This window comes from Petaurus breviceps, unplaced genomic scaffold, assembly GCF_028583685.1.
Source record: "Petaurus breviceps papuanus isolate PSGF00001 unplaced genomic scaffold, PetGlider_PUasm1.0 108, whole genome shotgun sequence".
NCBI classification, from domain to species: domain Eukaryota; kingdom Metazoa; phylum Chordata; class Mammalia; order Diprotodontia; family Petauridae; genus Petaurus; species Petaurus breviceps.
Genome location: NW_027185593.1, coordinates 3164823 through 3187988, shown reverse-complemented (window position 1 = coordinate 3187988; position 23166 = coordinate 3164823). Strand labels below are relative to the sequence as shown.

Genomic DNA, 23166 nt, shown 5'->3' with positions numbered 1-23166 from the left:
CCCCAATGGAGGATGGGCACGGCCGTCTTCCGAACCCCCCCAATGGAGGATGGGCACGGCCTCCATCAGAACCCCCCCTCCCCCAGGATGGGCATGGTCCCCATCCGAACCCTCTTCCCCAATGGAAGGTGGGCACGGCCCCGTTGTGAACCTCCCCTCCCCATGGAGGATGGGGATGGTCCCCATCTGAACACCCTCCCTCAGTGGAGGATGGGCATGGCCTCCTTCCGATCCCCCCCCCCCCGGATGGGGATGGTCCCCATCCAAGCCCCCTCCCCCAATAGAGGGTGGGCACGGCTGCCTTCCCAACTCCCCCCAATGGAGGATGGACTCGGCTTCCTTCCGAACCCCCCCTCCCCCAGGATGGGCATGGTCCCCATCCTAACCCTCTTCCCCAATGGAGGATGGGTACGCCCAGATCTGAACCCTCCATGGAGGATGGGGATGGTCCCCATCCAAACCCCCTCCCCCAATGGAGGGTGGGCACAGCCTCCTGCCTCAGAATGAGGATGGTCCCCTTCTGAAATACCTGGGGGAGGATGGGTACGGCCCCCTTTCGAACCTCCCCCTGCAGTGGACATAGCCTCCTTCTGACCTCCCCTGCTCCCCAGGATGAGCATGGCCTCCTTCTGAATCCCCTTTCCCATTGTACCCCCAACTCCTCTGAGAAGAAAGAATGGGCTGCCACAGGAGTGTCGGGGAGGGCGCCCCCAGATAGGGAGAAGATGGGGATGGCCTCCATCCAACACCACCCTCCCCCTATTGTTCCCCCAGCCTCTCTGCAAAGAAAGATCTGGTCGGCCCTGGAGAATTAAGGAGGGCTCCCATAGACAAGGGGCTGATTGAGATGGTCCCCATCTGAAACCCCTCCTTCTGTCCTTCCTCCTCAATCCCAGCACCCCTGAAAGAAAAAAAAGCTAGGCATCTCCTCAGAGAGCAGCACCACCCCAAGACAGGAGGAGGATGGTCATGAGTCCTCAGAGAGATACAGAAGCCATGTCCAGTTAGGAGGATAATGAAGATGTCCCCTTATCTGAACTCTCTCCCCCTCCCAACCCATGCTACCCCACCCTAGCCACCCTGCAGAGAAAAAGCCAGGCAGTCCTCAAAGAGCCACTGACGAAGCCTCCAGTGATGAGGGTGATGATGAAGTCTATTGGTTAGAAGCTCCCAACTACTATATTCTCCTTGCCCCCACACACACACTCCCCCCCCCCCCCCGTTTTCCCCTGCAGGGAAAAAGCTGGGCAGGGCAGTCTTGGGAAGTCCACAAAGGGAGCCTCTAGTGATGAGGGTGATGATGATGGCCCCTCCTTTGAAACTCCCCCACTGTAGTAGCCCTGCAGAGAAAAAGAGGGGCAGTCCTCAGACAGCTACAGAGGGAACCTCCAGTTATCAGGATAATAATGGCTCTCTCCCTGGCACTACTCCCAGATCTCTTGTTGCCTTTCCTCTCCAGGCTCCCCAAACCAGGCCCCTCCCCAATGATTGCCCTTTCCTTTATGCAGATAAACCTCTCTATGGTCCTTGATCTCTACTGTTCCTTTTAGATCAAACCGTCTACTACTCTCTTTTCCCAGGTACCCCTGGTCCCCTTTTGGAGTCTATTATTCTCAGTTGCTCCTAAACCCCCTTCCTCTGATACTTTTTCCCTTATTTCTCAACCCTCAACCACTTTTTAGAATATACCTTCCTGTCTTTAGGATGTCAGCCCCTAAATCCTCCCCTTGCCCCGTTTGTCAGGTGTGGGCCTCCTTTCCCCCATTGATGTCAGTGGCGGTCTCTTACACCCTCATAGGGGGAGAGTTGCTTTTGTGTCTCTGAGGCTCTCCGTTCACCCACAGGGTTCATACCTTCTCTTTACTCACAGTTCCCTTTTAGAATTGGGATGCTTTCTATCAGTTCTATTCTCCCCTTTCTTCCCCTTAAAACACCCCCTCCCCAGTTACTTCCCATCTCCGGACCTCAGTTTTTCTGTTTGTAGATCGACTGGGTTGAACCAAGTGCTCTCTAAGGGCTCTGTGATTTGATTTCACCTTGAATCCTTAATTCTTAAACAGTCTCAAAAAGAGCAAAGGAAGCAGTGGGTAAATTCTAGCTCCCCTCCTTTAACTCCCCTCTCTTCCCTAACCCATTAGTGTTTTCGCATCAGTTTCCTCCCTTCTCCAGCTACATCTCCTATCCTTTATATGGATAGTAGGTAGTAAATATCTCTTGGTCATTTGGTTACTGTATAGGATAGTAAGTAGATACTTGAGACAGCTTCCCTTTCCTACCTTCTTGTATTACAGTCCTTACTGTACATATATGCATTTAAACTTTTTGAAGGCAGAGATCATGGCCATACTCCTTTTGTATTTGGTGTCAAGCATGTGGTAGTTATGAAACGAATACTTGGTTGAACTGCAAATACCTTACCTTCTCTGGGAGGTCTTTCTTCACCATCCTACCCATTTCTTGACCAAGGTAAATCAGGGAAATGTAGTGGTTCCCCATTCTGAAATGCAGCACTTAGGATTTATGCTATTAGTTTGAGACTCATCACTTATTCCTTTGTATAATTATTTTAATATAAGACAGTCTCTTTCCCCAATCAAATTGTGTAAGGTCAGTGACCCATGAAAATGGCAACTAGCACAGTCTCTTGTATAGTCACTTGGATTAGGGGAGGAAGGAAAGAAACAGGCATTTAAAATTAACTTCTATGTTCCAGGCACTGTACTAAGGACTTTATAGATATTATCTCATTTGATCTGAATTTAAAGTCCGAAGACTCAAGTTTGAATTAGTACTTGGTACTTAATAGCTGTGTGACTTTGGGCAAATAATTTAATTACTGAAATGAGGAGGAGAAGGGTGATGCAATTAAACAAACACCTCCTATTTGCCAAGCCTGGGATGGATAGGAAAGACTTTAGAGGTGAGGCATTTTTAGTTCAGGAGATTTCATAAATTCATAAATGTTGGGCACCTCAGAGAATATGAAAAGGAATTTATGGCATAAATGGCCCCTGCCCCTCAAGGTTTACACGTAAGCAGTGAGGCCTGAAAGGGAAGAAGTCAGAAATATCATGACTTAGTAGGGAAAAAGAAGACAATAACAGTAGAAAATAAACCTTGTTGTGTTTACAGGTCCCTTTCAGCTTAAATCCTGTGATCCTTTATAGGAGGTGATCAGTGAATGTTGACTGACTGGTATATTTGCAGTTTGATAATCTTTAGTTCTCCCCTCAGAAGATTGCTGTGCCCTCCCTGCATGCCAGCTAAAATTTTCTGTTGTGCTTTCAACCCAAGTATTCCTGTTTCCCCTTACCTGTGTACTTTTCTGTAGCTTTCTTGCCTTCTGCCGAATCGTTTTCATCTCCCCGGGGATCTTTGTATAGGTATTTTTTTGTATGTTGGACTTTGTCAGATTCTTTATTGTCATTCCTGATAAGCGCTATTGTTTCTTGAAGTTAGGCACCCTTCTTTAGGGCCTCAAATACCTTTTTGCTTGTGTGTTGTTAAGAGACAAGGGACTTTCAAGAGTAAGGCCACGTTGCACAGCGTAATGGGAAGAGCACTGGATTTGGAGGCAGAAGAACCAGTTAGCTCCTTGAGGCAGATGTTGGCCCACAGGGCCTCCAGTCCCCAGACTGGTACTTTTTCTGCTACTTGGTGCTGCCTCTTCTTCCCCAGGACTTCTCTTGTTGCTCTAGAAGTGTGATCAGCTTGAATTGATGTTTCTGCAACTTCTCCCATAGATCCAGTATGGACTGTTAGATGGGCCTCTGAAATGGAATTTTTATCCATTAACCTGGTTGTTTTTTTTAGAAGAAAGGGGTTGATGACATTGATGAAGATGAGAAGGCATATGGTAACTGTTAATGATAATGGAGGCCAATTAAGTCTTCCTGTGTTTGAAACCATAGGCTTCACATTGATTCCTTTCTGAGTTGGAGGGGAGGGGAGAGGGAGGAGGTCCTCAGAGTGGAATGTGAAGTTGCCAGCATTGTACCAGGAGTGCAGTATAGCTATTCAAAGTAGAGGAGATGTGCTTTAATAACTACTAAAGAGCAAAGTATGATACCTATAGGTTGTGGATGCACAGGGCCAAGAACAGCTGTCTCATCAGTGATTTTAGTACTGCCTTCTGGCTCTGTTCATTCTTTTTTTTTCTCTTTATCAATTTGTTTACTTTTAGTTTACGAGATTCATTACCACAATTCCTTGAGTTTCAAGTTTTCTCTTCCTCCCCCCATTCCTCCCCCCCATGGCGGCATACAATCAAGTATAGTATCTGCAGATACTTTCACATTAGGCATTAGGTTATAAAGAAGGATTGAATCAGATGGAATGAAGAATGGGAAAGAGGAAACAAAACCAAACAAGACAAAGAAAAAGGGCAGGTAGTTTGCTTCAGTCTGGGTTCAAACTCAATTCTTTCTCTGGATGTAAACATCTCTATCATGAGTCTTTTGGGGTTGACTTATGATTCTGGATTGCTGAGAAGAGTCCAGTTTATCAAAGTTGGTTGTCACACATATGTTGTGTCTGTAATTGTGTACAAATTCCTCCTGGCTCTACTCTTCTCATTCAGCATCAGTTCGTATAAGCCTCTCCAGGTAAATATGAAGTCCTCCTCATTTCTTATAGCACAATAGTATTCATGCATATACCACAACTTGTTCAGCCATTCCCCAATTGATGGGCACCCCCTTAATTTCCAATTCTTTGCCACCACAAAAAGAGCTGCTATAAATATTTTTGTACATATGGGTCTTTTTCCCACTTCTATGATCTCTTTGGGATACAACCCTAGAAGTGGTATTGCTGGGTCAAAGGGTATGAGAAATTATTTATAGGCCTTTGGGCATAATTCCAGATTGATCTCCAGAATGGCTGGATCAGTTCACACCTCCACCAGCAATGCAGTAGTGTTCCAATTTGTCCACATCCTCTCCAGCATTTGTCATTTTCCTGTTTTGTTGTCTTAGCCAAGCTGACTGGTGAGATGTGGTACCTCAGAGTTGTTTTGATTTGCATTTCTCTAATCAATAGTGATTTAGAGCATTTTTTCATATGTTTATAAATATCTTTAATTTCTTCCTCTGAAAACTCTGGCTCTGTTCATTCTGTATTGTTGCATTCACCAAAGGAATAATGAGTACTATTTCAGCTGTATTTAGAGGCATCTTGGTATAGTGGAAAGAATGCTACTACTGTGAGTCAGCGAACCTGGGTTCTGATCCTGGCTGCCATTAATTTGCTGTGGGACTTTGGGGAAGTGGCTTGTTTCCTCTGGGTCTCAATTTCATCATTTATAAAACTAGGAGTTTGAACTAGTGATCTCTAATGCTATGATTTGTTGTGCTTTTACAAGTTGGAGATTTTATTTTTTGGAGGGGGGAAGGCAGGGCAGTTGGAGTTAAGTGACTTGTCCAAAGTCACACAGCTAGTTAAGTGTCTGAGGCTGGATTTGAACTCAGGTCCTCCTGACTCCAGGGCCGGTGCTCTATTCACTTCACCACCTAGCCGCCCCTCACTGGAGATTTAATGACCTCTGCTCTTTTGTCTCCTACCATTTTGCATATTTTACTTAGTATATTCTGGATGGCAAAAAATGTATTTTTAAAAATTTACTTAACATATTTGTCAGTAATTGGATTTGGACAGTGTATCTCCAAATCAACTGCAAAATAATTTACAAATGGTTGTTATTAAATAGTGTAATTTCAGAGCCCTAAACTTAACAATTTTAAAAAGTCCTTTAGCAAAGGATAACAGTGATTTTGAATTACTTGTTAACTAAGTCACATGATTTTCAGATGGCATTACCTTGAAATGAAATCTTGAAATTTAGTAAAAGCACAGAGAAATTGACATGCATAATCAGGCCATTTTTTGTTTTAGTAGAAATACAATGTACTAGAACACTTCTAATTTTTTTTTTGGGGGGGCTTTTTTGGGGGGAGGGCAATTGGGGTTAAGTGACTTGCTCAAGGTCACATGGCTAGTTTTTGTGTTAAGTGTCTGAGGCCGCATTTGAACTCAGGTCCTCCTGACTTCAGGGCTGGTGCTCTATTCACTGTGTCACCTAGCTGCTCCCAACACTTCTAATTTTCATAATAATTTTCATTGTTGAAAGTTCTGTACAATGACAGTGCAAATAATTTGCCTTTATGGAGGACTTGAAGTATACAAAGTACATTCATCTCTCAGTTATCTCTTCAGGTAGCATATTATGAACATTTTTTCCATAAGTCCCAGCTGGGCCTCTGAGTCTGTAGGGTCAGAGATGGAGAGCAGATAGAGACCTTGTACTGTGTTTTTTGCTCTGTTGGCTGCTTCAAGACAGAAAGTCTTTTTGAACAAGAAGAATGTGTGAAGCTTATTATTGGGATAGAATTCATATCAAGAATCATGTTTGACACTTGGAATGGTGAAGGATGATAATGAACTTAGCATAATAATAAAATAAATATTATAATAATTATAAATAATATAATAGAGAACTCAGTATAACTTGTATAAAATTGCTGATGTTTAGTGAGGGGAACTAGACCTGTGACTTTATTAGGGCAGGAAACTCATCTTGAGGAAATTCCCTGAAGCAGTTGTGGGTCAGCACTTAGGTAGGGGGAGGGAGAGAAATGACCAGAATGTAGTAGATGGCCTTAGAGGCTTCAGGGTCTGACCAAATTGTTTCATGGGATGAAATTTATGGGAGAGCCAAAAGGTCATTCATGCCACTCAGATGAAGCCAATTAAGTTCCTCTTTAGTGTAAAGTAGTGAATCATCAGGGACCATAAGGTCATACTAATTATCATTAAGTCCCATGGAGGGAGAGGGAAAGAAAAGAGGGGAGGGAGACAGAGAGTGAAAGAATGAATTTATTAAACCCTTACTTCATGTCCAGCACTGTGCTAAGAATACAGAAACAAGCAAAAAGAGTGTCCTCAGGGAACTTACAGTCAAGTAGCAGAAGACTTCACGTAAAAGAGCTGAAAGGGAGAATGGGGAAAGGTACTTGGCTAGAAACCTGGGGCAAGGTGGGGAAATATTCTGGGGAATTGTGGGTTTGAAGTGGGCATGACTGACTTGTGCTTCATCAGAGAGGAACTCAGTAGTTGGAGGAGAGGAGGCAGAATAGGACAGGTCACCCAGGGAGCCATGAACTAGTGTGGTTTTGAAATCTGAATTAAGCAACATTCCCAAGTGTGCCGGAACCAGATTAAGATATAATTGGGAAAAATAAAACTACAGCAAAACACAGATCATACTAAATCTTAAAACTAAGTCAGTATGTAACCAGCAGGCATCCTTATGTGTGAATCAATGGCTCCCTCTTTTGAGTTTGACTTCACTGGTTTAGAGCTCTGAGAGGTTGTGATTTGGCAGTAGTCACACAGCCTGTATGTGTGTCTTTCTGACTTAAAGACTGGTTCCGTATATGCTAAGTTATGCTGCTTCTAGGGTCTAGTATATAAGGAGATATTTTTGGAGATGCTTATCTGTATAACTAGTACTCATTGGAATGGTACTCAGGTGATAATTGGCTTAACAATGCTTGTAGGGTATAAGGCACCACTAGAGGGAGTTGAAAAAATGAATGAGACACAGACTTTTTACAGTCTAGCTGGGGAGATCAGTCAGTTAAAAAACAAACATTTATTGGCGTACACATAATTATAATCTATGTCAGTTTGTGATAAAGTCCTGAAGACTGCTATAAAGAAAACATAAGAATTTGAGGGTGGTAGGGGAAACTCTTATCAGCAGAGGATATTGGGAAAGACTTTATGAAAGAAGTACCATTTGGCCTGGACATTATAAATTGGATATTCAAGGAAGGGGAAGGCAGGATTGCCAAAAGCACAGAGGTAAGGAAGCCTAAGCTGTGTATGAGACATTGTGAATAATTTTGTTTGGCCAAATTATTGGGAAAAAAAGCTGCCAAAGTAGGTTGGGTCCAGGTTGTGGTGGGTCTTGAATGTTCGGTTAAGGAACTTGGACCTAAAAATTGGGTGGAGTAGTGAGATCAAAGTAATGGGTATAGGAAGAGTAAACTGGTAGTGCTGTGCTGACTGAGGGAACTGACGACAAGATAACCAGCTGGGAGGGGCCATTATAGTAGTTCAGGCTAGATAACAACAATAATAATAAAGTCATGAAGATGATTAGAGCTGGTATTTATATAGCCCTTTAAGATTTACAAAGGGGAATGCTAACTGTGGTGAAAGTAGGAATGAATTTGGGAGACTTTGTTAAGGAAGAACCAGTAAGATTTGCTTACTAGGTATGGGGTTTGAGCATGAAGGGTCAGTCATAGATTTTAGAGGTGTAAGGAACCTAAGAGATCATTTAGTCTGATGCCCTTATTTCACAGATGAATGCAATTTTTGACTTAGTGAGGGTTGGGTATATTGTATAGGACTAGATAGTTGGATAGTTCTGTTGTACTCTCTTCTGGTAGGTAGAAATCTTGTGATATGAGGATCAGTTGTAAGAATAGGGAATTTTTACTCTGGAGAAGTGAAGACTTGTTGGGGGAGGGGAGAAAAGGGAGTGTCCTATGATCAAGTATTTTGAAGGATTGGTCATGTGAAAGAAGGATTAAGACCTTCTACAGGAAGCCTTTCCCAACTACTCTTAATTCTAGTGCCTTCTCTGTTATTTCTTATTTATCCTGTATATAGCTTGCTTTGTATATATTTGTTTTCATGTTTTCTCCATTAAATTGTAAGTTCCTTGAGGGCAGGGCCTGTCTTTTGCCTCAGTGCTTAATAGAATGCCTGGCACATAGTAGGTGCTTTATAAATGCTGATTGATTGATTGGTGGTAGCCACATTCAAAGAACAGGTAGGAAAATATAGAGTGTGTGCTGAGACTAGAGAGTAGTTTAGTTTGCCTGAAACATAGAGGGACATAACAGTAGGTGAGATGGGAAAAGTGGTGACAAACTGGAGGGGCTTAAATGCCAGGCAAAGAGTTTAAGCTGTACTCCCTAGCAGGGAGGGAGCCCCTGAAGCTTTTTGACAGAGGAATGACATTATTGAATTTTTGCATAAGGAAGATGAATTTGGCTGGAATATGTAGAGTGGATTAGAGAAAGTTGAAGAAGGAAGGAAGAACATGAAGGGAGATGTCACAATCTGGGTATGTGGTAATAAGCTCCCATTCTTCAAAGCAGAGGGAATAGAGATAGAATGTGAAAGAGTTAAAAATTTTTTTGGCGAGGGATATTTTGAATAGAACTTGGTAGCTGAATGTACATGAGAGTAAAAGGAAGATTGAAAAGATAGCACCACTTTTTTTTTAACATGGTAGTCGAAGCTGGAGGAATGAAGAAATTAAGAGGAGAGAATATATATGGAGAAGAGGGTCAAAGATGGAACATTGGAAGGCACCCATTTTAAGGTGCCATAAAGAACATGAAGAGGCAGAAGAGTAGAGGCAGAAGGAAAACCTAGAGAGTTTGGCATCTTGGAGGCTAAGGAAGGGGAGTGTCAGTAGGGAAGGCCAGATGCTGCCGAGAGATCAGAACAGATAAAGACTCAAAAAGGCTATTGTATTGGATTAATTGGTGATCTTAGAGCAGTTTCATTGAAGTTATTGGAATAGAACCCTAGATATAAAAAGTCTAGGGAAAAGTAAAAAGGTAAGGATGTGATAGCATCAAGTATTTAAAACTTTTGAAAGGATATGAATAAGCCGTTTTTAAAAGAAGTTATCAACAACCCACACCACCTTCTAATAAGGAATGCGCTGTTGGAAAGAGAGTTGTACTTAAATTGGGACATAGAACAGCAGGGGTGAAATTTTGCTCAGTGTAAAACATTGAGAGTTGTTCCTGAAATCTTCTAAGATTTTGTTTTTCCAAACTATGTTCTTTGCAACTCTGATATTCTGAGTGATAATGAAGAGGGGTTCAGTAAAGGAAGGAAAGAAACAGTTGCCTACTGTGTGTCAATCACTGTGCTAAGTGCTTTACAAATATTATCTCATTTGGTCCCTAGAGCAACCCTGGGGGGCAGGGGGATAGATACTATTATACTCTCTATTTTACAGTTGAAGAAACTCAGGTAGGCAGAGGTTAAGTGACTTGCCCAGGGTCACATAGCTAGTAAGTGTTGGAGGTGGGATTTGTACTTATTTGTACCTTCCTGCCTATAAGTTCAGTGGTCTAGCCAGTGTGCCACCTAGAGATATTTTCTCCTAAAATATTAAATATGAAATTTTGCATGTATGTGTTTGTATTTTGTGAACTGACTTTACCAGTATGGAAATAAACTTGATTTCTTCTTTTGTCCCAAAGCTTCCCTAATCCTCATGTATGTCAGCACTTATTAGTTCTATTAAAGTATCAATATAATGATATAGGTTGCCCCCATGGGCCACACTCCTACAAGTCAATCTCTTGAAAAGCATATGGTACTTGGGCCATGTCAGCCAGTCATCAAGCATTTATTAAGCACCTACTGTGTGTTAGGCTCTGGGGATTCAAAAAGAGGCAAAATACAGTTCCTGTTCTCAAGGAGCTCACAGTCTAATGGGGAATTCACATAGTGAACATGTACACGCAATCTATATCAAGATAAAAAGGACACAACAGGGAGACGGTCCTAGAATTAAGAAGGGTAGAGGAGGCTTTCTGTAGAAGGTGAGATTTTAGTTGGCACTTGAAGGAAGCCAGGGAAGCCAGGAGGCAGAGATGAGAAGCTTGAGGGACAATCAGAGAAAATACCTAGAGCTGAAAGATGGAGTGTCTTGTGTATGGAATAGCCAGGAGGCTAGTGTCACTGGATCAGAGTACATGGCAGGAAGTTAGGTATTAGAAGACTGGAAAGGTTGGGGAAGGGTGCCAGGTTGTGCAGACCTTTGGATGCCACTGGAGATATATAGAATGGGGGTGATAAAGTTAAACCTGCTTTTAGGAAAATTGCCTTGTGGCTGAATGGAGGATGGATTTTGGAGAGTGGGGAGAGACTTAAGGCCAGCAGACCCACCTGCAGCCTGTGGTAGTGATCCAGGCATGAGGTAAGGAGGGTCAGCACCAGAGTGGGGGCAGTGCCAGGCGAAAAGGGGGGGCATATTGGAGAGAGGTTGCAAAGGTGAAATTGATAGGCTTTGGCAAACAGCTTAGATCTGAGAGATAGGAAGGAATCTTGGTGGATTCCTAGGTTGTGAGTCCAAGGGACTTGGGAGGATGTCGTCCTCTATAGTAATATGGCAGGAAGGAGGAGGGGAAGGTTGGGGAAAAGATAAATGATTCAGTTTTGGATGTGTTGAGTTGAAGATGTCTCCTGGAAATCCAGTTTGAGGTGTCTGAAAGGAAGGTTGCTTGAGACTTGAAGGTTACTTGTTGCTTTCACTGAGTAACACCTTGCCATTTGGTTAAGGACATCTGCTCTCAGTTTACTCTTGTTAGAAAATAGGGTAGTCTCTCACTTTGGCTTCGGCTTGATATCTGAATCTGAGCATCTGGATGGGGAGGGTTTCCTAATAGTTACAGACTTGGATTTCTTACACTGGTATGAAGTCAGTGTCATTGTAGGCTTTTAGGTACATTTCAAAACCAGTTTCATGCCATGGCTTATATGTTTCTTTGTTCTTTTGTCTGCATTCTCTATAATTCTGATTAATAGTCTCAACAGTGCTGCCCTATTGCTTTACAAGTTTCAAGGAAAGATCAAGCAATATAAATTAATTGCCTCAGGTTACATTGTACCAATTGTTGAGTTGTTTCATGAGCCTCAATGTTACTACACGCTCAGGTATGCTCTGTCATTGCCTCTAGTATAGCCTTTCTCCAAGTAGGAGAATCCATTGAACAAGTATCTGTTTTCTGCTGCCACATATTTATTGTTTATTGTCAACCAGAATTTCTGACCCAGATTTGTCTGGCTTGTTGGACATATATGGAATAAATTTATAGCATGCTTTGCAAGATAGCAGTTGCTCATTGTTTGGTATATGTATATCAGGTATGACTGTACATTGGACAGCTGTCAACAAAAGGATTCCATTCTAGATAAACTTTTCCTTAGATAGATTTTGCTTTCTTTCAGTCTTCAGGTAAAAGTTGAAGATACCTCATTATATCTACAAATTGTTTATGTGGCATTGTTTTATTGAATAACCCTCAGGAGCTATACCGCATACTTTTATGAATAGGTTTCTTCAATCAATAATGCTGCAATAAACCAATAAACTTTCTAATTCATCTGATGCTAGGGTGGGGAACCTGTGGTCTCAAGGCCATATGTGACCTTCTAGGTCTTCGGATGCAGCCTTTTGACTGAGACCAAATTTTACAGAATAAATCCTTTTGTTAAGGGCTGCACTTGAGGACCTAGAGGGCCCCTGAATGTAATGGACCATTTAGCATTACCCATTATTCACTGGCTCCCAGCGTTTGTACATTTCAGAATGTTTCTAAACATTGACTCGCTAAATAAAACTTGAGAAGAAGAAACAGGACTCTTCTTCACAATACAGATTGTGGAATTTGCAGTAGGGCCAGATCAAAGTGCAGTAGTATTTAGCTGTTACATAGTCAAGAAGAACCATCTTTACCTTTCAGACATTGTGGCTCTTCAGAATAATAGCTAACTTTTACATAGCACCTACTATGTGCCAGGCACTGGGCTAAGTGCTTTACAAATATAATTTCATTTGATATTCATCTCTTTTTGTCATAAACTTGGGTCTGGCATGAACTCCATTTCTCATTACCTTTTACATCATCAGCTATAGAAGGTACATAACTGATAGACTCATTGTTGCTGGAATCACATAAAGAATACTCTTTCATTGGCTCTTGGGCTGCAGTTGTAGCATTTCCATGATCAAAATCACTGTATGAAAGTTCACTATCACATTAGTAGAATGGGATATTACTAGTTCCATAATCTGTTCATCAGAGAGTGTCTCAGATATTTTATCAGTAAAGATTCAAGCAAAGCTATATTATTATGACAACTCTACTATTTATATTAAACTATAAATTCTGAAAATCTAAAAAATCAAAAAATAGTGGAAAACACATGAAAAAATAATTTTCAAAACTATAAATATATTCATAAAGCTTTATAAATGTTGGATCAATTCTGTTGACATTTCAAAGGGAAATGACTAATATGGACAAGGAAGTGATCCAATAACAATAAATGAAGGAACATTTTTTCTTATTTACAACAAAAGTACAAAGTATTTAAGCATATTTGATGCATGTAGTCCTTATAGGTAGAACCACATGCTTTATTTCTTTCATTATTTGAAAAGTTAAGGAATGTTGATAACCAAAATATTGAAAAAGTCATCAAGTATAAAATAGAAATATCTATCTTTTTTTTCAGTTCAAATATCTAAAAAAAATTTGTTTCAGTTGATGTACCTGATTCTTCCATGGAAGCATATAGGAGAACGCTTTGGATAAGAAAGCAAAATTCAACAATTTTCTTTGTACAAGAAACATTTGAAAGTAGGCATATGCAGTACGAAAAAAGTGTAAAACTTTAAAACTTGAAAAGCATCAGAAGCAGAATTTGAACCTAAGTGTTCCCACTTCCAGTGCCCACCTTCTCTCCTCCATCCTGAACTGCCTTACATCTGTTTGTCAGGAGGACTAAATTGCAAATACAAGGCACTCTTACTTATCACTAAAAACGGAGTCTTTGTGTTAGGACTATAGAAATAGCAGCTCTAAGATGTATAATTCCATTAAGGACTTGAAGGATTTTTAGAATTTCAATTCCAGGTCGGCCCTTATTCCCTGGAGGGGAAGCCGCTGAGGCGCCATGGTGGTGCCACCACATGGCAACTTTAGCTCCTGGCCTGCAGACTGTAGGGGGACCAAGCTACCAGTCTGAGGAGTAATCGCCCTTGCTTTAACCTGCTTGGATCTGGATTGCGGTCTAGGGTGGAGGTCCTAGGGTGTGTGACCAGATTGCCAGAGCATGTGAAGGCTTCAGAGAGGGCACCCAACTAATACCTCAGGCAGCTGAGAAAACCCCAGCGTTTGGTACGAAGCTCCCCTGTCTGGTAGCAAAGTCCTACTGTGGCAAAAAGCCCAAAAGTCAAGTAGTTGAGTGGCAGCATGAGTAAATGAGGGAAACAAAGCAAACAGGAATCCAGCATTAGACTTCTATTTTGGTGACAAGAATCAAAGCATGGAGCAGGAGGAAGACAGTGAAGTCAGAACTCCTGCACCAAAAGCTTCCAAGAAAAATATGAGCTTGTTGCAGGCCGTAGAGGAGCTCAAAAAGGATTTTGAAAATCAAATAAGAGAAGTGGAGGAAAAATTGGTAAGAGAAATGAGAACGATGCAAGAAAATTATGAAATGAGAGTCAACAACCTGACTAAAGAAAATAACACCTTAAAAAATAGACTAACTCAAATGGCAAAAGAGTCTCAAAAAGGCAATGAGGAGAAGAACTTCAATTCCAGGTTAGGGAAAGTTGTTCTAAATGTTAGGGGGAAATGACTATTAGCACTGTCAGTGGAAAACTTTGCTCACTTAAGAAATTACATAATATCTTAGGACTTCACTTTCCTTGTAAAATTGTTATAGTAACTGTGTAAGTACCACACAAAGTTGTGTTGTTCAGATGGACTAATCTGAACAAGGTTCATGAGCCTTGAACACATTGTCCATCCCCATTCTCTGGGCTGCAGGTTGTTGTGCTGTAAAGATCATCTAAAGATTAATGATAATCTTGAAGAGCTCTTCTTCTACCTTGAACATTCTATGCTCTCTTTCAGTTTTAACATGCAGTGTTGTTAGGACTTTTCCTGCTCTATCATTTCATCTTCTATGTTCTATAAAGAACCATTTTTAGTCTGATATTCACTCTTAAAAATTTTGAATTCCCAGTTGTCTCTTTCTCTAGTCCCCCACCCATTGAGAAGAAGGCAAAGTAATGTGATAGCAAATCATACATCTGAGGTCATGCAAAATATTTCATATCAGCAATCTTGCAAAAACAAAAGAAAAATAAAGTAGGTGAAAAAAGTATGCTTCAGAGTTCATCAGTTCCCTCTCTGAAGGTGGATAAGATTTTTCTTCAAGGCCTTTGGAATTGTCTTGTATTGATTGTTTTATTAATCAGTGTAGCTGTCTTTCCCAGTTGAATATAATTTCAATATTGCTGTTACTATGTGTACAGTATTCTGATTCTGCTGAGTTCACTTTGCATCAGTTCATATACCTTTTCCCATGTTTTTCTGAAACTCTCTTGCTTGTAATTTGTTATAGTACAATAGTATTCCCTTACAACGATATACTACAACTTGTTCAGCCATTTCCCAGTTGATGGGCATCAATTTCCAAATCTTTGCCATTACAAAAAGTACTGCTATAAATATTTTTTTTAATCTCTTTGAGATGCAGACATAGTACTTTTGGCATAGTTCCAAATTGTTCTCCGTAATAGTGGCACCAGTTCACAACTCCACCAACAGTGCATTAGTATACCTATTTTTCCGTATCCCCTCCAGCATTTATGATTATTCTTTTTGGTTATGTTAACCAATCTGATAGATAAGAGAGTTGTTTTAATTTGTTCAGCAGTCATCTTGTAAATCAATCATCTTGAGTATAACAGTGCACTAAAAGCCTGTTTATGTGTGTGTGTGGGGGTAAAAGATAGGGTCGAAAGGGCAATTCCTGTCCTGGAAAAGCTTTTCACACAGTTAGGTGCAAATTCTTCATGCCTTTGGAAGTGTTCATTCATAAGGCAGCCTAGAATTCTCTGAAGATGTATGTGCAAAACATTAACCTTTTCCTGGAAAGATCAATTGGGGGGGGGGCAAAAGAGGGTAATGAGTATAGATATTTTGATAATATTTCAGTGCAGATAAAAGAATTGGAAATTTAACGGAAATTTTTTTCTTTCTTTTTGAATGTTAGGTTTGTGTTGGCTGTGGGCAGCGCTGTCTTCGATGCAATGTTTAATGGTGGAATGGCCACAACTTCTACAGAAATTGAACTGCCAGATGTGGAACCTGCTGCTTTCTTAGCTTTACTCAAGTAAGCCTGCAAGTGATCCTGCTATGTGCTCTGCTAACTGTAGAGTTAGAGAATTGTTGACAGAGGTGTGATTTACAAAGAATCTTTTTCTGAAAACAGGGTAGGGAAAAAACTTGGACATTCTGAATACTGCCTTGCAAAGGGTGCAATATCAGAAAGGTACTATCTTTAACCAACTGTATTGCCTGGGCAAGTCACTTCATCTCCCTTGGCCTCAACTACCTCATATCTGTAAAACAAATGATGGGACTTAATCATGAAGGTTTCTTCTAGGTCTGTTATTTGAAGAATTTATGTTTCAAATATTTTAATTTCTAGTGAAATACTTTGTGTTTGATTTGGGGCTAGGAATAAGTACCCTGATGGTGGCAGTTAACTGTAAGAGCTTTTCCTAATGCTGAAATAGATTCTGTTGTCACTGAGACAGAAGTCGTCCATTTTGTAGTGTGTATGAACAATAGGAAACTCATCTGGTTTTAAACACTGAAAAACTAAGGGTAAAAGTGCTTTTCAGGGAATGTTCCCAGATAATTAAAAAGTATGCTGTGTAGCTTTGTACTTTAATTTTACCAGCTAGAAAGCTATTTTCCCCTCTTTATTTAATATTTTATTTTTCTCCAATTACATGTAAAAACAATTTTTATCATTGTTTTTTAAAAATTTTGCATTCCACATTCTCTCCCTCCTGTCCACCACTCATTGAGAAGGCAAGCAATTTTATATAGGTTATACGTGTCCAGTCATGTTAAACATTTCCGTATTAGTCATGTTGTGAAAGAAAACACAGACCAAAACCCTACCCCCCAAGAAAAATAAAGTTAAAAAAAAAAAGATATGCTTTGATCTGCATTCAGATTCCTATTAGTTCTTCCTCTGGAGATGGATAGCATTTTTCACAAGTCCTTCAGAATTGTCTTGGATCATTGTATTATAGCTAAGTTACTTGCAGTTGATCATCATACAGTATTGCTATTACTGTGTACAGTGTTCTAGTTCTGCTCATTTCATTTTGCACTAGTTCATGTAAGTAAGTCTTTCCAGGTTTTCTGAGAGCATCCTGCTTGTGAATACAATACAATACAGTAGTATTCTGTCAGTCATCCCACAATTTGTTCAGCCATTCCCCAATTGATAGCTATCACTTTAATTTCTAATTCTTAACCACCACAAAAAGCTGCTATAAATATTTTTGTACATATAGGTCCTTTTCCTTTTTGCTTTTTATCTATTTGGGATGCAGACCTAGTAGTGTTATTGTTGGGTTAAAGCCCTTTATAGCCCTTTCATGGCTTTATAGCCCTTTGTGCATAGTTCCAAATTGCTCTACAGAATGCCTGAATCCATATACAACTTCACCCATAGTGTGTTAGAGTCTCAATTTTTCAAAATCCTCTCCAACATTTTTTATTTTCTTTTTCTATTAGCTAATCTGATAGATGTGGGGTATTACCTCAAAGTTGTTTTAATTTGCATTTCTCTAATCAATAGTGATTTAGAGCATTTTTTCATATGATTGTAGATAGCTTGGATTACTTTTCTGAAAACTGCCTGTTCATATTCCTTGACCATTCATCAACTAGTTCTCTATATATTTGAGAAATGGGCCTTTATCAGAGAAATTTGCTATAAAATTTTTTTTCAGTTATGATTACTAACTGTATTTCCCTCCATCCTATTCTCCCCCCCTTCCCCATTTATCCTATGCTCTGTCTCTCCTTTTGCCTGTGCATCCTCAAAAGTGTTTTGCTTCTGACTACTGTCTGCTCTAATGTGCCCTCCTACCTGCTCCCCTTTATTCTCCTACTTTCCTGTAGAGTAAGATAGATTTCTATATCCAACTGAGTATGTATGTTACTTCCTCTTTGAGCCAATTCAGATAAGGTTCACATGCTACCCCCCTTCCCTCTCTTCCCCTCCACTGTAAAAACTCTTTTGCACCTTTTATGTGAGATAATTTAGCCCATTCTACCTTTCCCTTTCCCCTTATACCCAGTGCATTCTTCTTTTTCATCCCTTAATTTTATTTTCTAGATTATCATCTCATCATATTCAACTCATACGTGTGCCCTTTGTAAATATATTCTTCTCCTAACTGCTCTATTAATGAGAAAGTTCTTAGGAGTTACAAGTATTATCTTTCCATATAGAAATGTAAACAGTTTAATCTTAATGAATATTTTAAGATTTGTCTTGAGTCTTGTATTTGAAAGTCAGTTTTATACTTAGTTCTGGTCTTCTCATCATGAATACTTGAAAGTCCTCTATTTCAGTGAATATGCATTTTCCCCCCCTGAAGGATTATACTCAGTATTTATGGGTAGATAATTTTTCGTTGTAATTCTAGCTTCTTTGTCCTTGAGAATATCATATTCCAAGGCCTCTGATCCTGTAATGTAGAAGCTGCAAATCTTGTGCTATCTTGACTGCAGCTCCATGATATTTGAATTGTTTTTTTTCTGGCTGCTTGCAGTATTTTCTCCTTGACCTCAGAGCTCTGGAAATTGACTATAATATTCCTGGGAGTTTTCATTTTGGGATTTCTTTAAGGAGGTGACTAATAGATTCTTTCAATTTCTGTTTTATCTTCTGGTTCTAAAATATCAGGGTACTTTTCCTTGATAATTTCTTGAATGATGGATATCTAGGCTCTTTTTTTGATCATGGCTTTTGGGCAGTCTGATAATTCCTAAATTATCTCCCCTTGATCTATTTTCCAGGTCAGTTGTTTTTCCAATAAGATATTTCACTTTTTCTATTAATTTTTTTTCATCCGTTTGGTTTTGTTTTATTGTTTCTTATGTCTCATAGAATCATTAGCTTTCACTTGACCAGTTCTAGTTTTTAAACATTTATTTTCTTTAGTGGCCTTTTGTACCTCCTTTTCCATTAGGCCAGTTCTACATTTTAAGGAGTTCTTTTCTTTGGTGAATTTTTGTACTTTTTTCCCCTATGGCCAATTCTGCCTTTTTTTTTTTTTTAACGCAATCAGGGTTAAGTGACTTGCCCAGGGTCACACAGTTACTACGTGTCTAAGGTCACATTTGAACTCAGGTCCTCCTGACTCCACGACTGGTACTCTACCCAGTTCTGCTTTTTTTAAGGAGTTCTTTTCTTCAGTGAAATTTTGTGCCTCTTTTACCATTTGGTATATTCTGTTTTTTAAGATGTTATTTTCTTCAGTATTTTTTTGTGCCTCCTTGTAGCGGCAAGCACCCCAAGCGTCCTCAGGGTTTGCTGCCAATACAGGTTCTTAGATCTGCTTTGTTAAAGGAAAGCAACACAAAATGGGTTAACAAGCTTACTTTAATCAGTCAAACATATGTCGTTTACCTTGTTCAGGGGAAAAAGGTCAGCACCCTGAACTTCAAAGTATACAGGCAGAATTATCAAGACAGAAACAGATCAAGTAGACAGATTTCCAAACTGTCCAACCATTACATCCATACCAAATCAACATCTGGGTTTTTCAAAGTGGGGGGGGCCCTCTGGACAATGGCTTCCCAGAATCCATATCAAATCACAGAACACTTCTCAAAGTGAGCCCCCAAAACAAAGCTACACATCAGGGCTTATATAGCCTTCTCCTGGCTCAGAGAATGTAACAACCTTTTGGACCCACTGGCCAATCAAAAAGTATCTACTGAAAAACAAGCCTCCCACCCCAGGTTCCTGGTGCACTTTAGCCTAGGGGCAGGGAAGATCTTCAAAATTTACATTCCCATTACATTCAGCCCCAAGATCTTTCATGCCCATAGCATAGACAATTTACTTTTGAATTAGCACTAAGCATCTCTTAGGTCACATTTTCAAAATACAGAACTAAAGTTACCAAAGTAGCTACTGGCCCTTAAACAAACACAAAGTACATAGCATTATCACTTCAATTCAAAACAAGAGGGCAAATAAAGTTCTCTGGGGGAGGGGGGAGGGGTATCCTTCCCCTCACACAGCTCCAGCCCCTGCCTCCAAGCACAGAGAGGGGCAGGGAAGATCTTCAAAATTTATATTCCCATTACACTCCTTTACCTAAGTATTGACTCTTTTTCATGATTTTCTTGAATCACTGTCATTTCTTTTCCTAATTTTTTCTCTACCTCTCTTATCTACTTTTAAAAATCCTTTTTGAGCTCTCCCAAGATCTTCTTGGGACCACTGGTAGTTCACATTTCCCTCTCTAGGCTTTGGATGTAGCTGTTTTGATTACATTGTCTTCCTCCGAGTTTGTGTTTTGGTCTTCCCTGTCTTGGTCTTCCCTTCTCTTGGTCTTTTTTTGTTGTTTGCTCATTTTCCCTGCTGATTTCTTGACTTTTAACTTTATATTAAAGTTGGACTCTGCTCTTGGGGTAGAGAGGACACTGTCCTGAGTTTGTTTGTTTTTAGTACAGTTCAAAGGGTCTGCAAGCTTTCAGTCTTAACAAGGTGGTGTGATCTAAGGAGAGTGCTGTTTACTATTCTTCTGGCCCATGCTTTCCTCTGTGAGTAATCACAAGCACTCTTTTCTGCCCTGGAATTATGAAGAGGGTGCTCACTTTCCTGAGGTCTCAGAGTCTGGTGTGTTAGTGCCCTCGTACCCTGGGATTGTGACTCAGAACTGTGACCTGGATCTGAGTATGGGAAATGTAGTACAGTCCTGTATCCAGTGTCAGCAAAGAGACCCCTTTCATCTCCTTTTGACCAGTTGTCCAGCCCCCTTAATGGTCTGTGGGCTGAGAGCTCCAGAAGCAGCAGCTACTTCAGTTGATTCAGTTGTTCCCAACTAGCCCAGAAAGCTTTTAGAAAATCCAGTCCTGGAGTATGTTTTCATTTCTGATTCTTTTTAACTAGGGGAGAGGAAGCTATACTTTTAATTTTCTGTGAAAGAACATTCTATGAACTGTTCTTAAGTACCTAATAATGTGATTGATTCATTACATATGTAATGAAATAAACCCCTTCAGTCTTCTTTCTTGCACCAACTTTTTTATTCCCCTTTAGATTTCCTTCTGAATCCTTGCCACAGTTCTTAGATTTTGGGTGTTTAGGATAATGGTCATAACCAAGGTGTTGCTTTTACTGGAAAGAGAGTTGTCTCAGATAAGGCTCTGTAGTTTTAAAAAAAAGGAAAGAAAGCCTAGTAGACTTTGGGTCCACTGTTTACTAGCTTTATGACCTTGAGCTTGTCCCTTCACCTCTGTGAACCTCATCAATAGAGTGGGAATGACTGCCCTAAATGCTGCTGACTTCCCAGGGGTCTTGTGAAGCTCAAATAAGATAATTCCAGGATAGTGCTCTGCAGAGGTAAGTTGCTAGATAGGAATGAGAAGAAGCCATTTGAAATTTACTCCTATGAAACCATATATGCTGTAGGGAGTTCATAAACTTTACCTTACACATAACTTTGATTTCTGTTTATTCAAACAGTACCAGTTCTTTGTGAAATTTTACTTTAGAAGCTTAGTAAACAAACATAGAATTATTTAGCTGACAATTTGATTCCATTCAGTAAAAATTTATTTATTTATTTGTTTGTTTTTGGAGGGGGGAGGTGAGTCACTTGGGGTTAAGTGACTTTCCCAAGGTCACACAGCTAGTAAGTATTAGGTGTTTGAGGCCAGATTTGAACTCAGGTACTCCTGACTCCAGGGCTGGTGCTGTATTCAGTGTACCACCTAGCTGCCCCTCACGAAACATTTATTAAACACCTGTGATATGCTAGGCACTGTGCTAGGGCACTGGGGATACAAAAAGAGGCCAAAGACAGCCTCTGCTCTCAAGAAGTTTGCAGTCTAATGGTGAAGACAATATGCAAACAAATCTATACAAATCAATACAGGATAAATAGGAAATTATTAACAGGGAAAGCACTGGAATTAAGAAGGGTTGGGGCAAACAGTCTTTAAATGAATAAAATAGGATTAAAAATAAGTTTGGTTCATGTCTTGGATTTTAAAAATATATATTCATTTATTTTTAGTTTTCAACATTCTCTTTTGTAAGATTTTGAGTTTTAAATTTTCTCCCCCTCCCTAAGATGCTGTGTAGTCTGATATAGGCCATACATCTACAATCATATTAAACATATTTCCACATTAGTTATGTTGTAAAGAAGAATTAGAATCAAAGGGAAAAACCATGACAAAAAAACAAAACAAAACAGAAAAACCAAAATTGTGTGCTTCAATCTGCATTCAAACTCTGTAGTTCTTTCCCTTGCTCTGGATTGCATTTCAATCATGAGTCTTTTAGAATTATCTTAGCTCATTGCATTGCTAAGAAGATCTCAGTCTATCAGAGTTGGTCATCACATGATGTTGCTCTTACTGTGTACAATGTTTTCCTGGTTCTGTTCACTTCACTCAGCTTCAGTTTATACAAGTCTTTCCAGGTTTTTCTGAAGTCTGCCTGCTCATCATTTCTTATGGAAAAATAGTATTCCATTATATTCATATATCAAAACTTACTCAGCCATTCCCCAATTGATGGACATCCCCTCAATTTCCAATTCTTGGCCACCATAAAAAGAGCTGCTACAAATATTTTTGTACATGTGGGTCCTTTCCTGTTTTTATGATATCTTGGCATATAGACCTAGAAGTTGTATTGCTGGATCAAAGGGTATACACAATTTTATAGCCTTTTGGACATAGTTCCAAATTCCTCTCCATAATGATTGGATCAATTCATAACTCCACAAACAATGCATTAGTTTTCCAATTTTCCCCATCTTCTCCAACTTTTATAATTTTCTTTTTTTGTCATGTTAGCCAATCTGGTGTGATGTGATACCTCAGAGTTGTTAATTTCTTCATCTGAAAACTGCCTGTTCATATCCTTTGGCCATTTATCAATTGGGAATGACTTGTATACATTTGATTCAATTCTTTCTATAGTTTGGAAATGAGGCCTTTCTCAGAGACTATGGCTGTAACAATTGTTTCCCAGCTTTCTGCTTCCTTTCTAATGTTGGTTGCATTGGTTTTGTTTGTGCAAAACCTTTTTAATTTAATGTAATCAAAATTACCCATTTTGTATTTTATAATGTTCTCTGTCTCTTGTTTGGTGATACATTATTTCATTTTCCATAGATCTGACAAGTAAACTATTCCTTGCTCTTCCAGTTTGTTTATATTATCACCCTTTATGTCTAAATTGTATATCCATTTTGACTTTATC

The 23166-nt window shown here is 39.8% G+C and overlaps 1 protein-coding gene across 1 annotated transcript in view; it reads left to right on the top strand.

The window, feature by feature from the left end:
- The window catches only part of BTBD2 (BTB domain containing 2), a 73029-nt gene that overhangs the window by 848 nt on the left and 49015 nt on the right, over window positions 1–23166 (top strand). The window contains exon 2 of the mRNA XM_069073051.1: window positions 15895–16014. Coding sequence (XP_068929152.1) covers window positions 15895–16014 — 120 coding nt within the window. The remainder of the gene's footprint in view (window positions 1–15894; window positions 16015–23166) is intronic.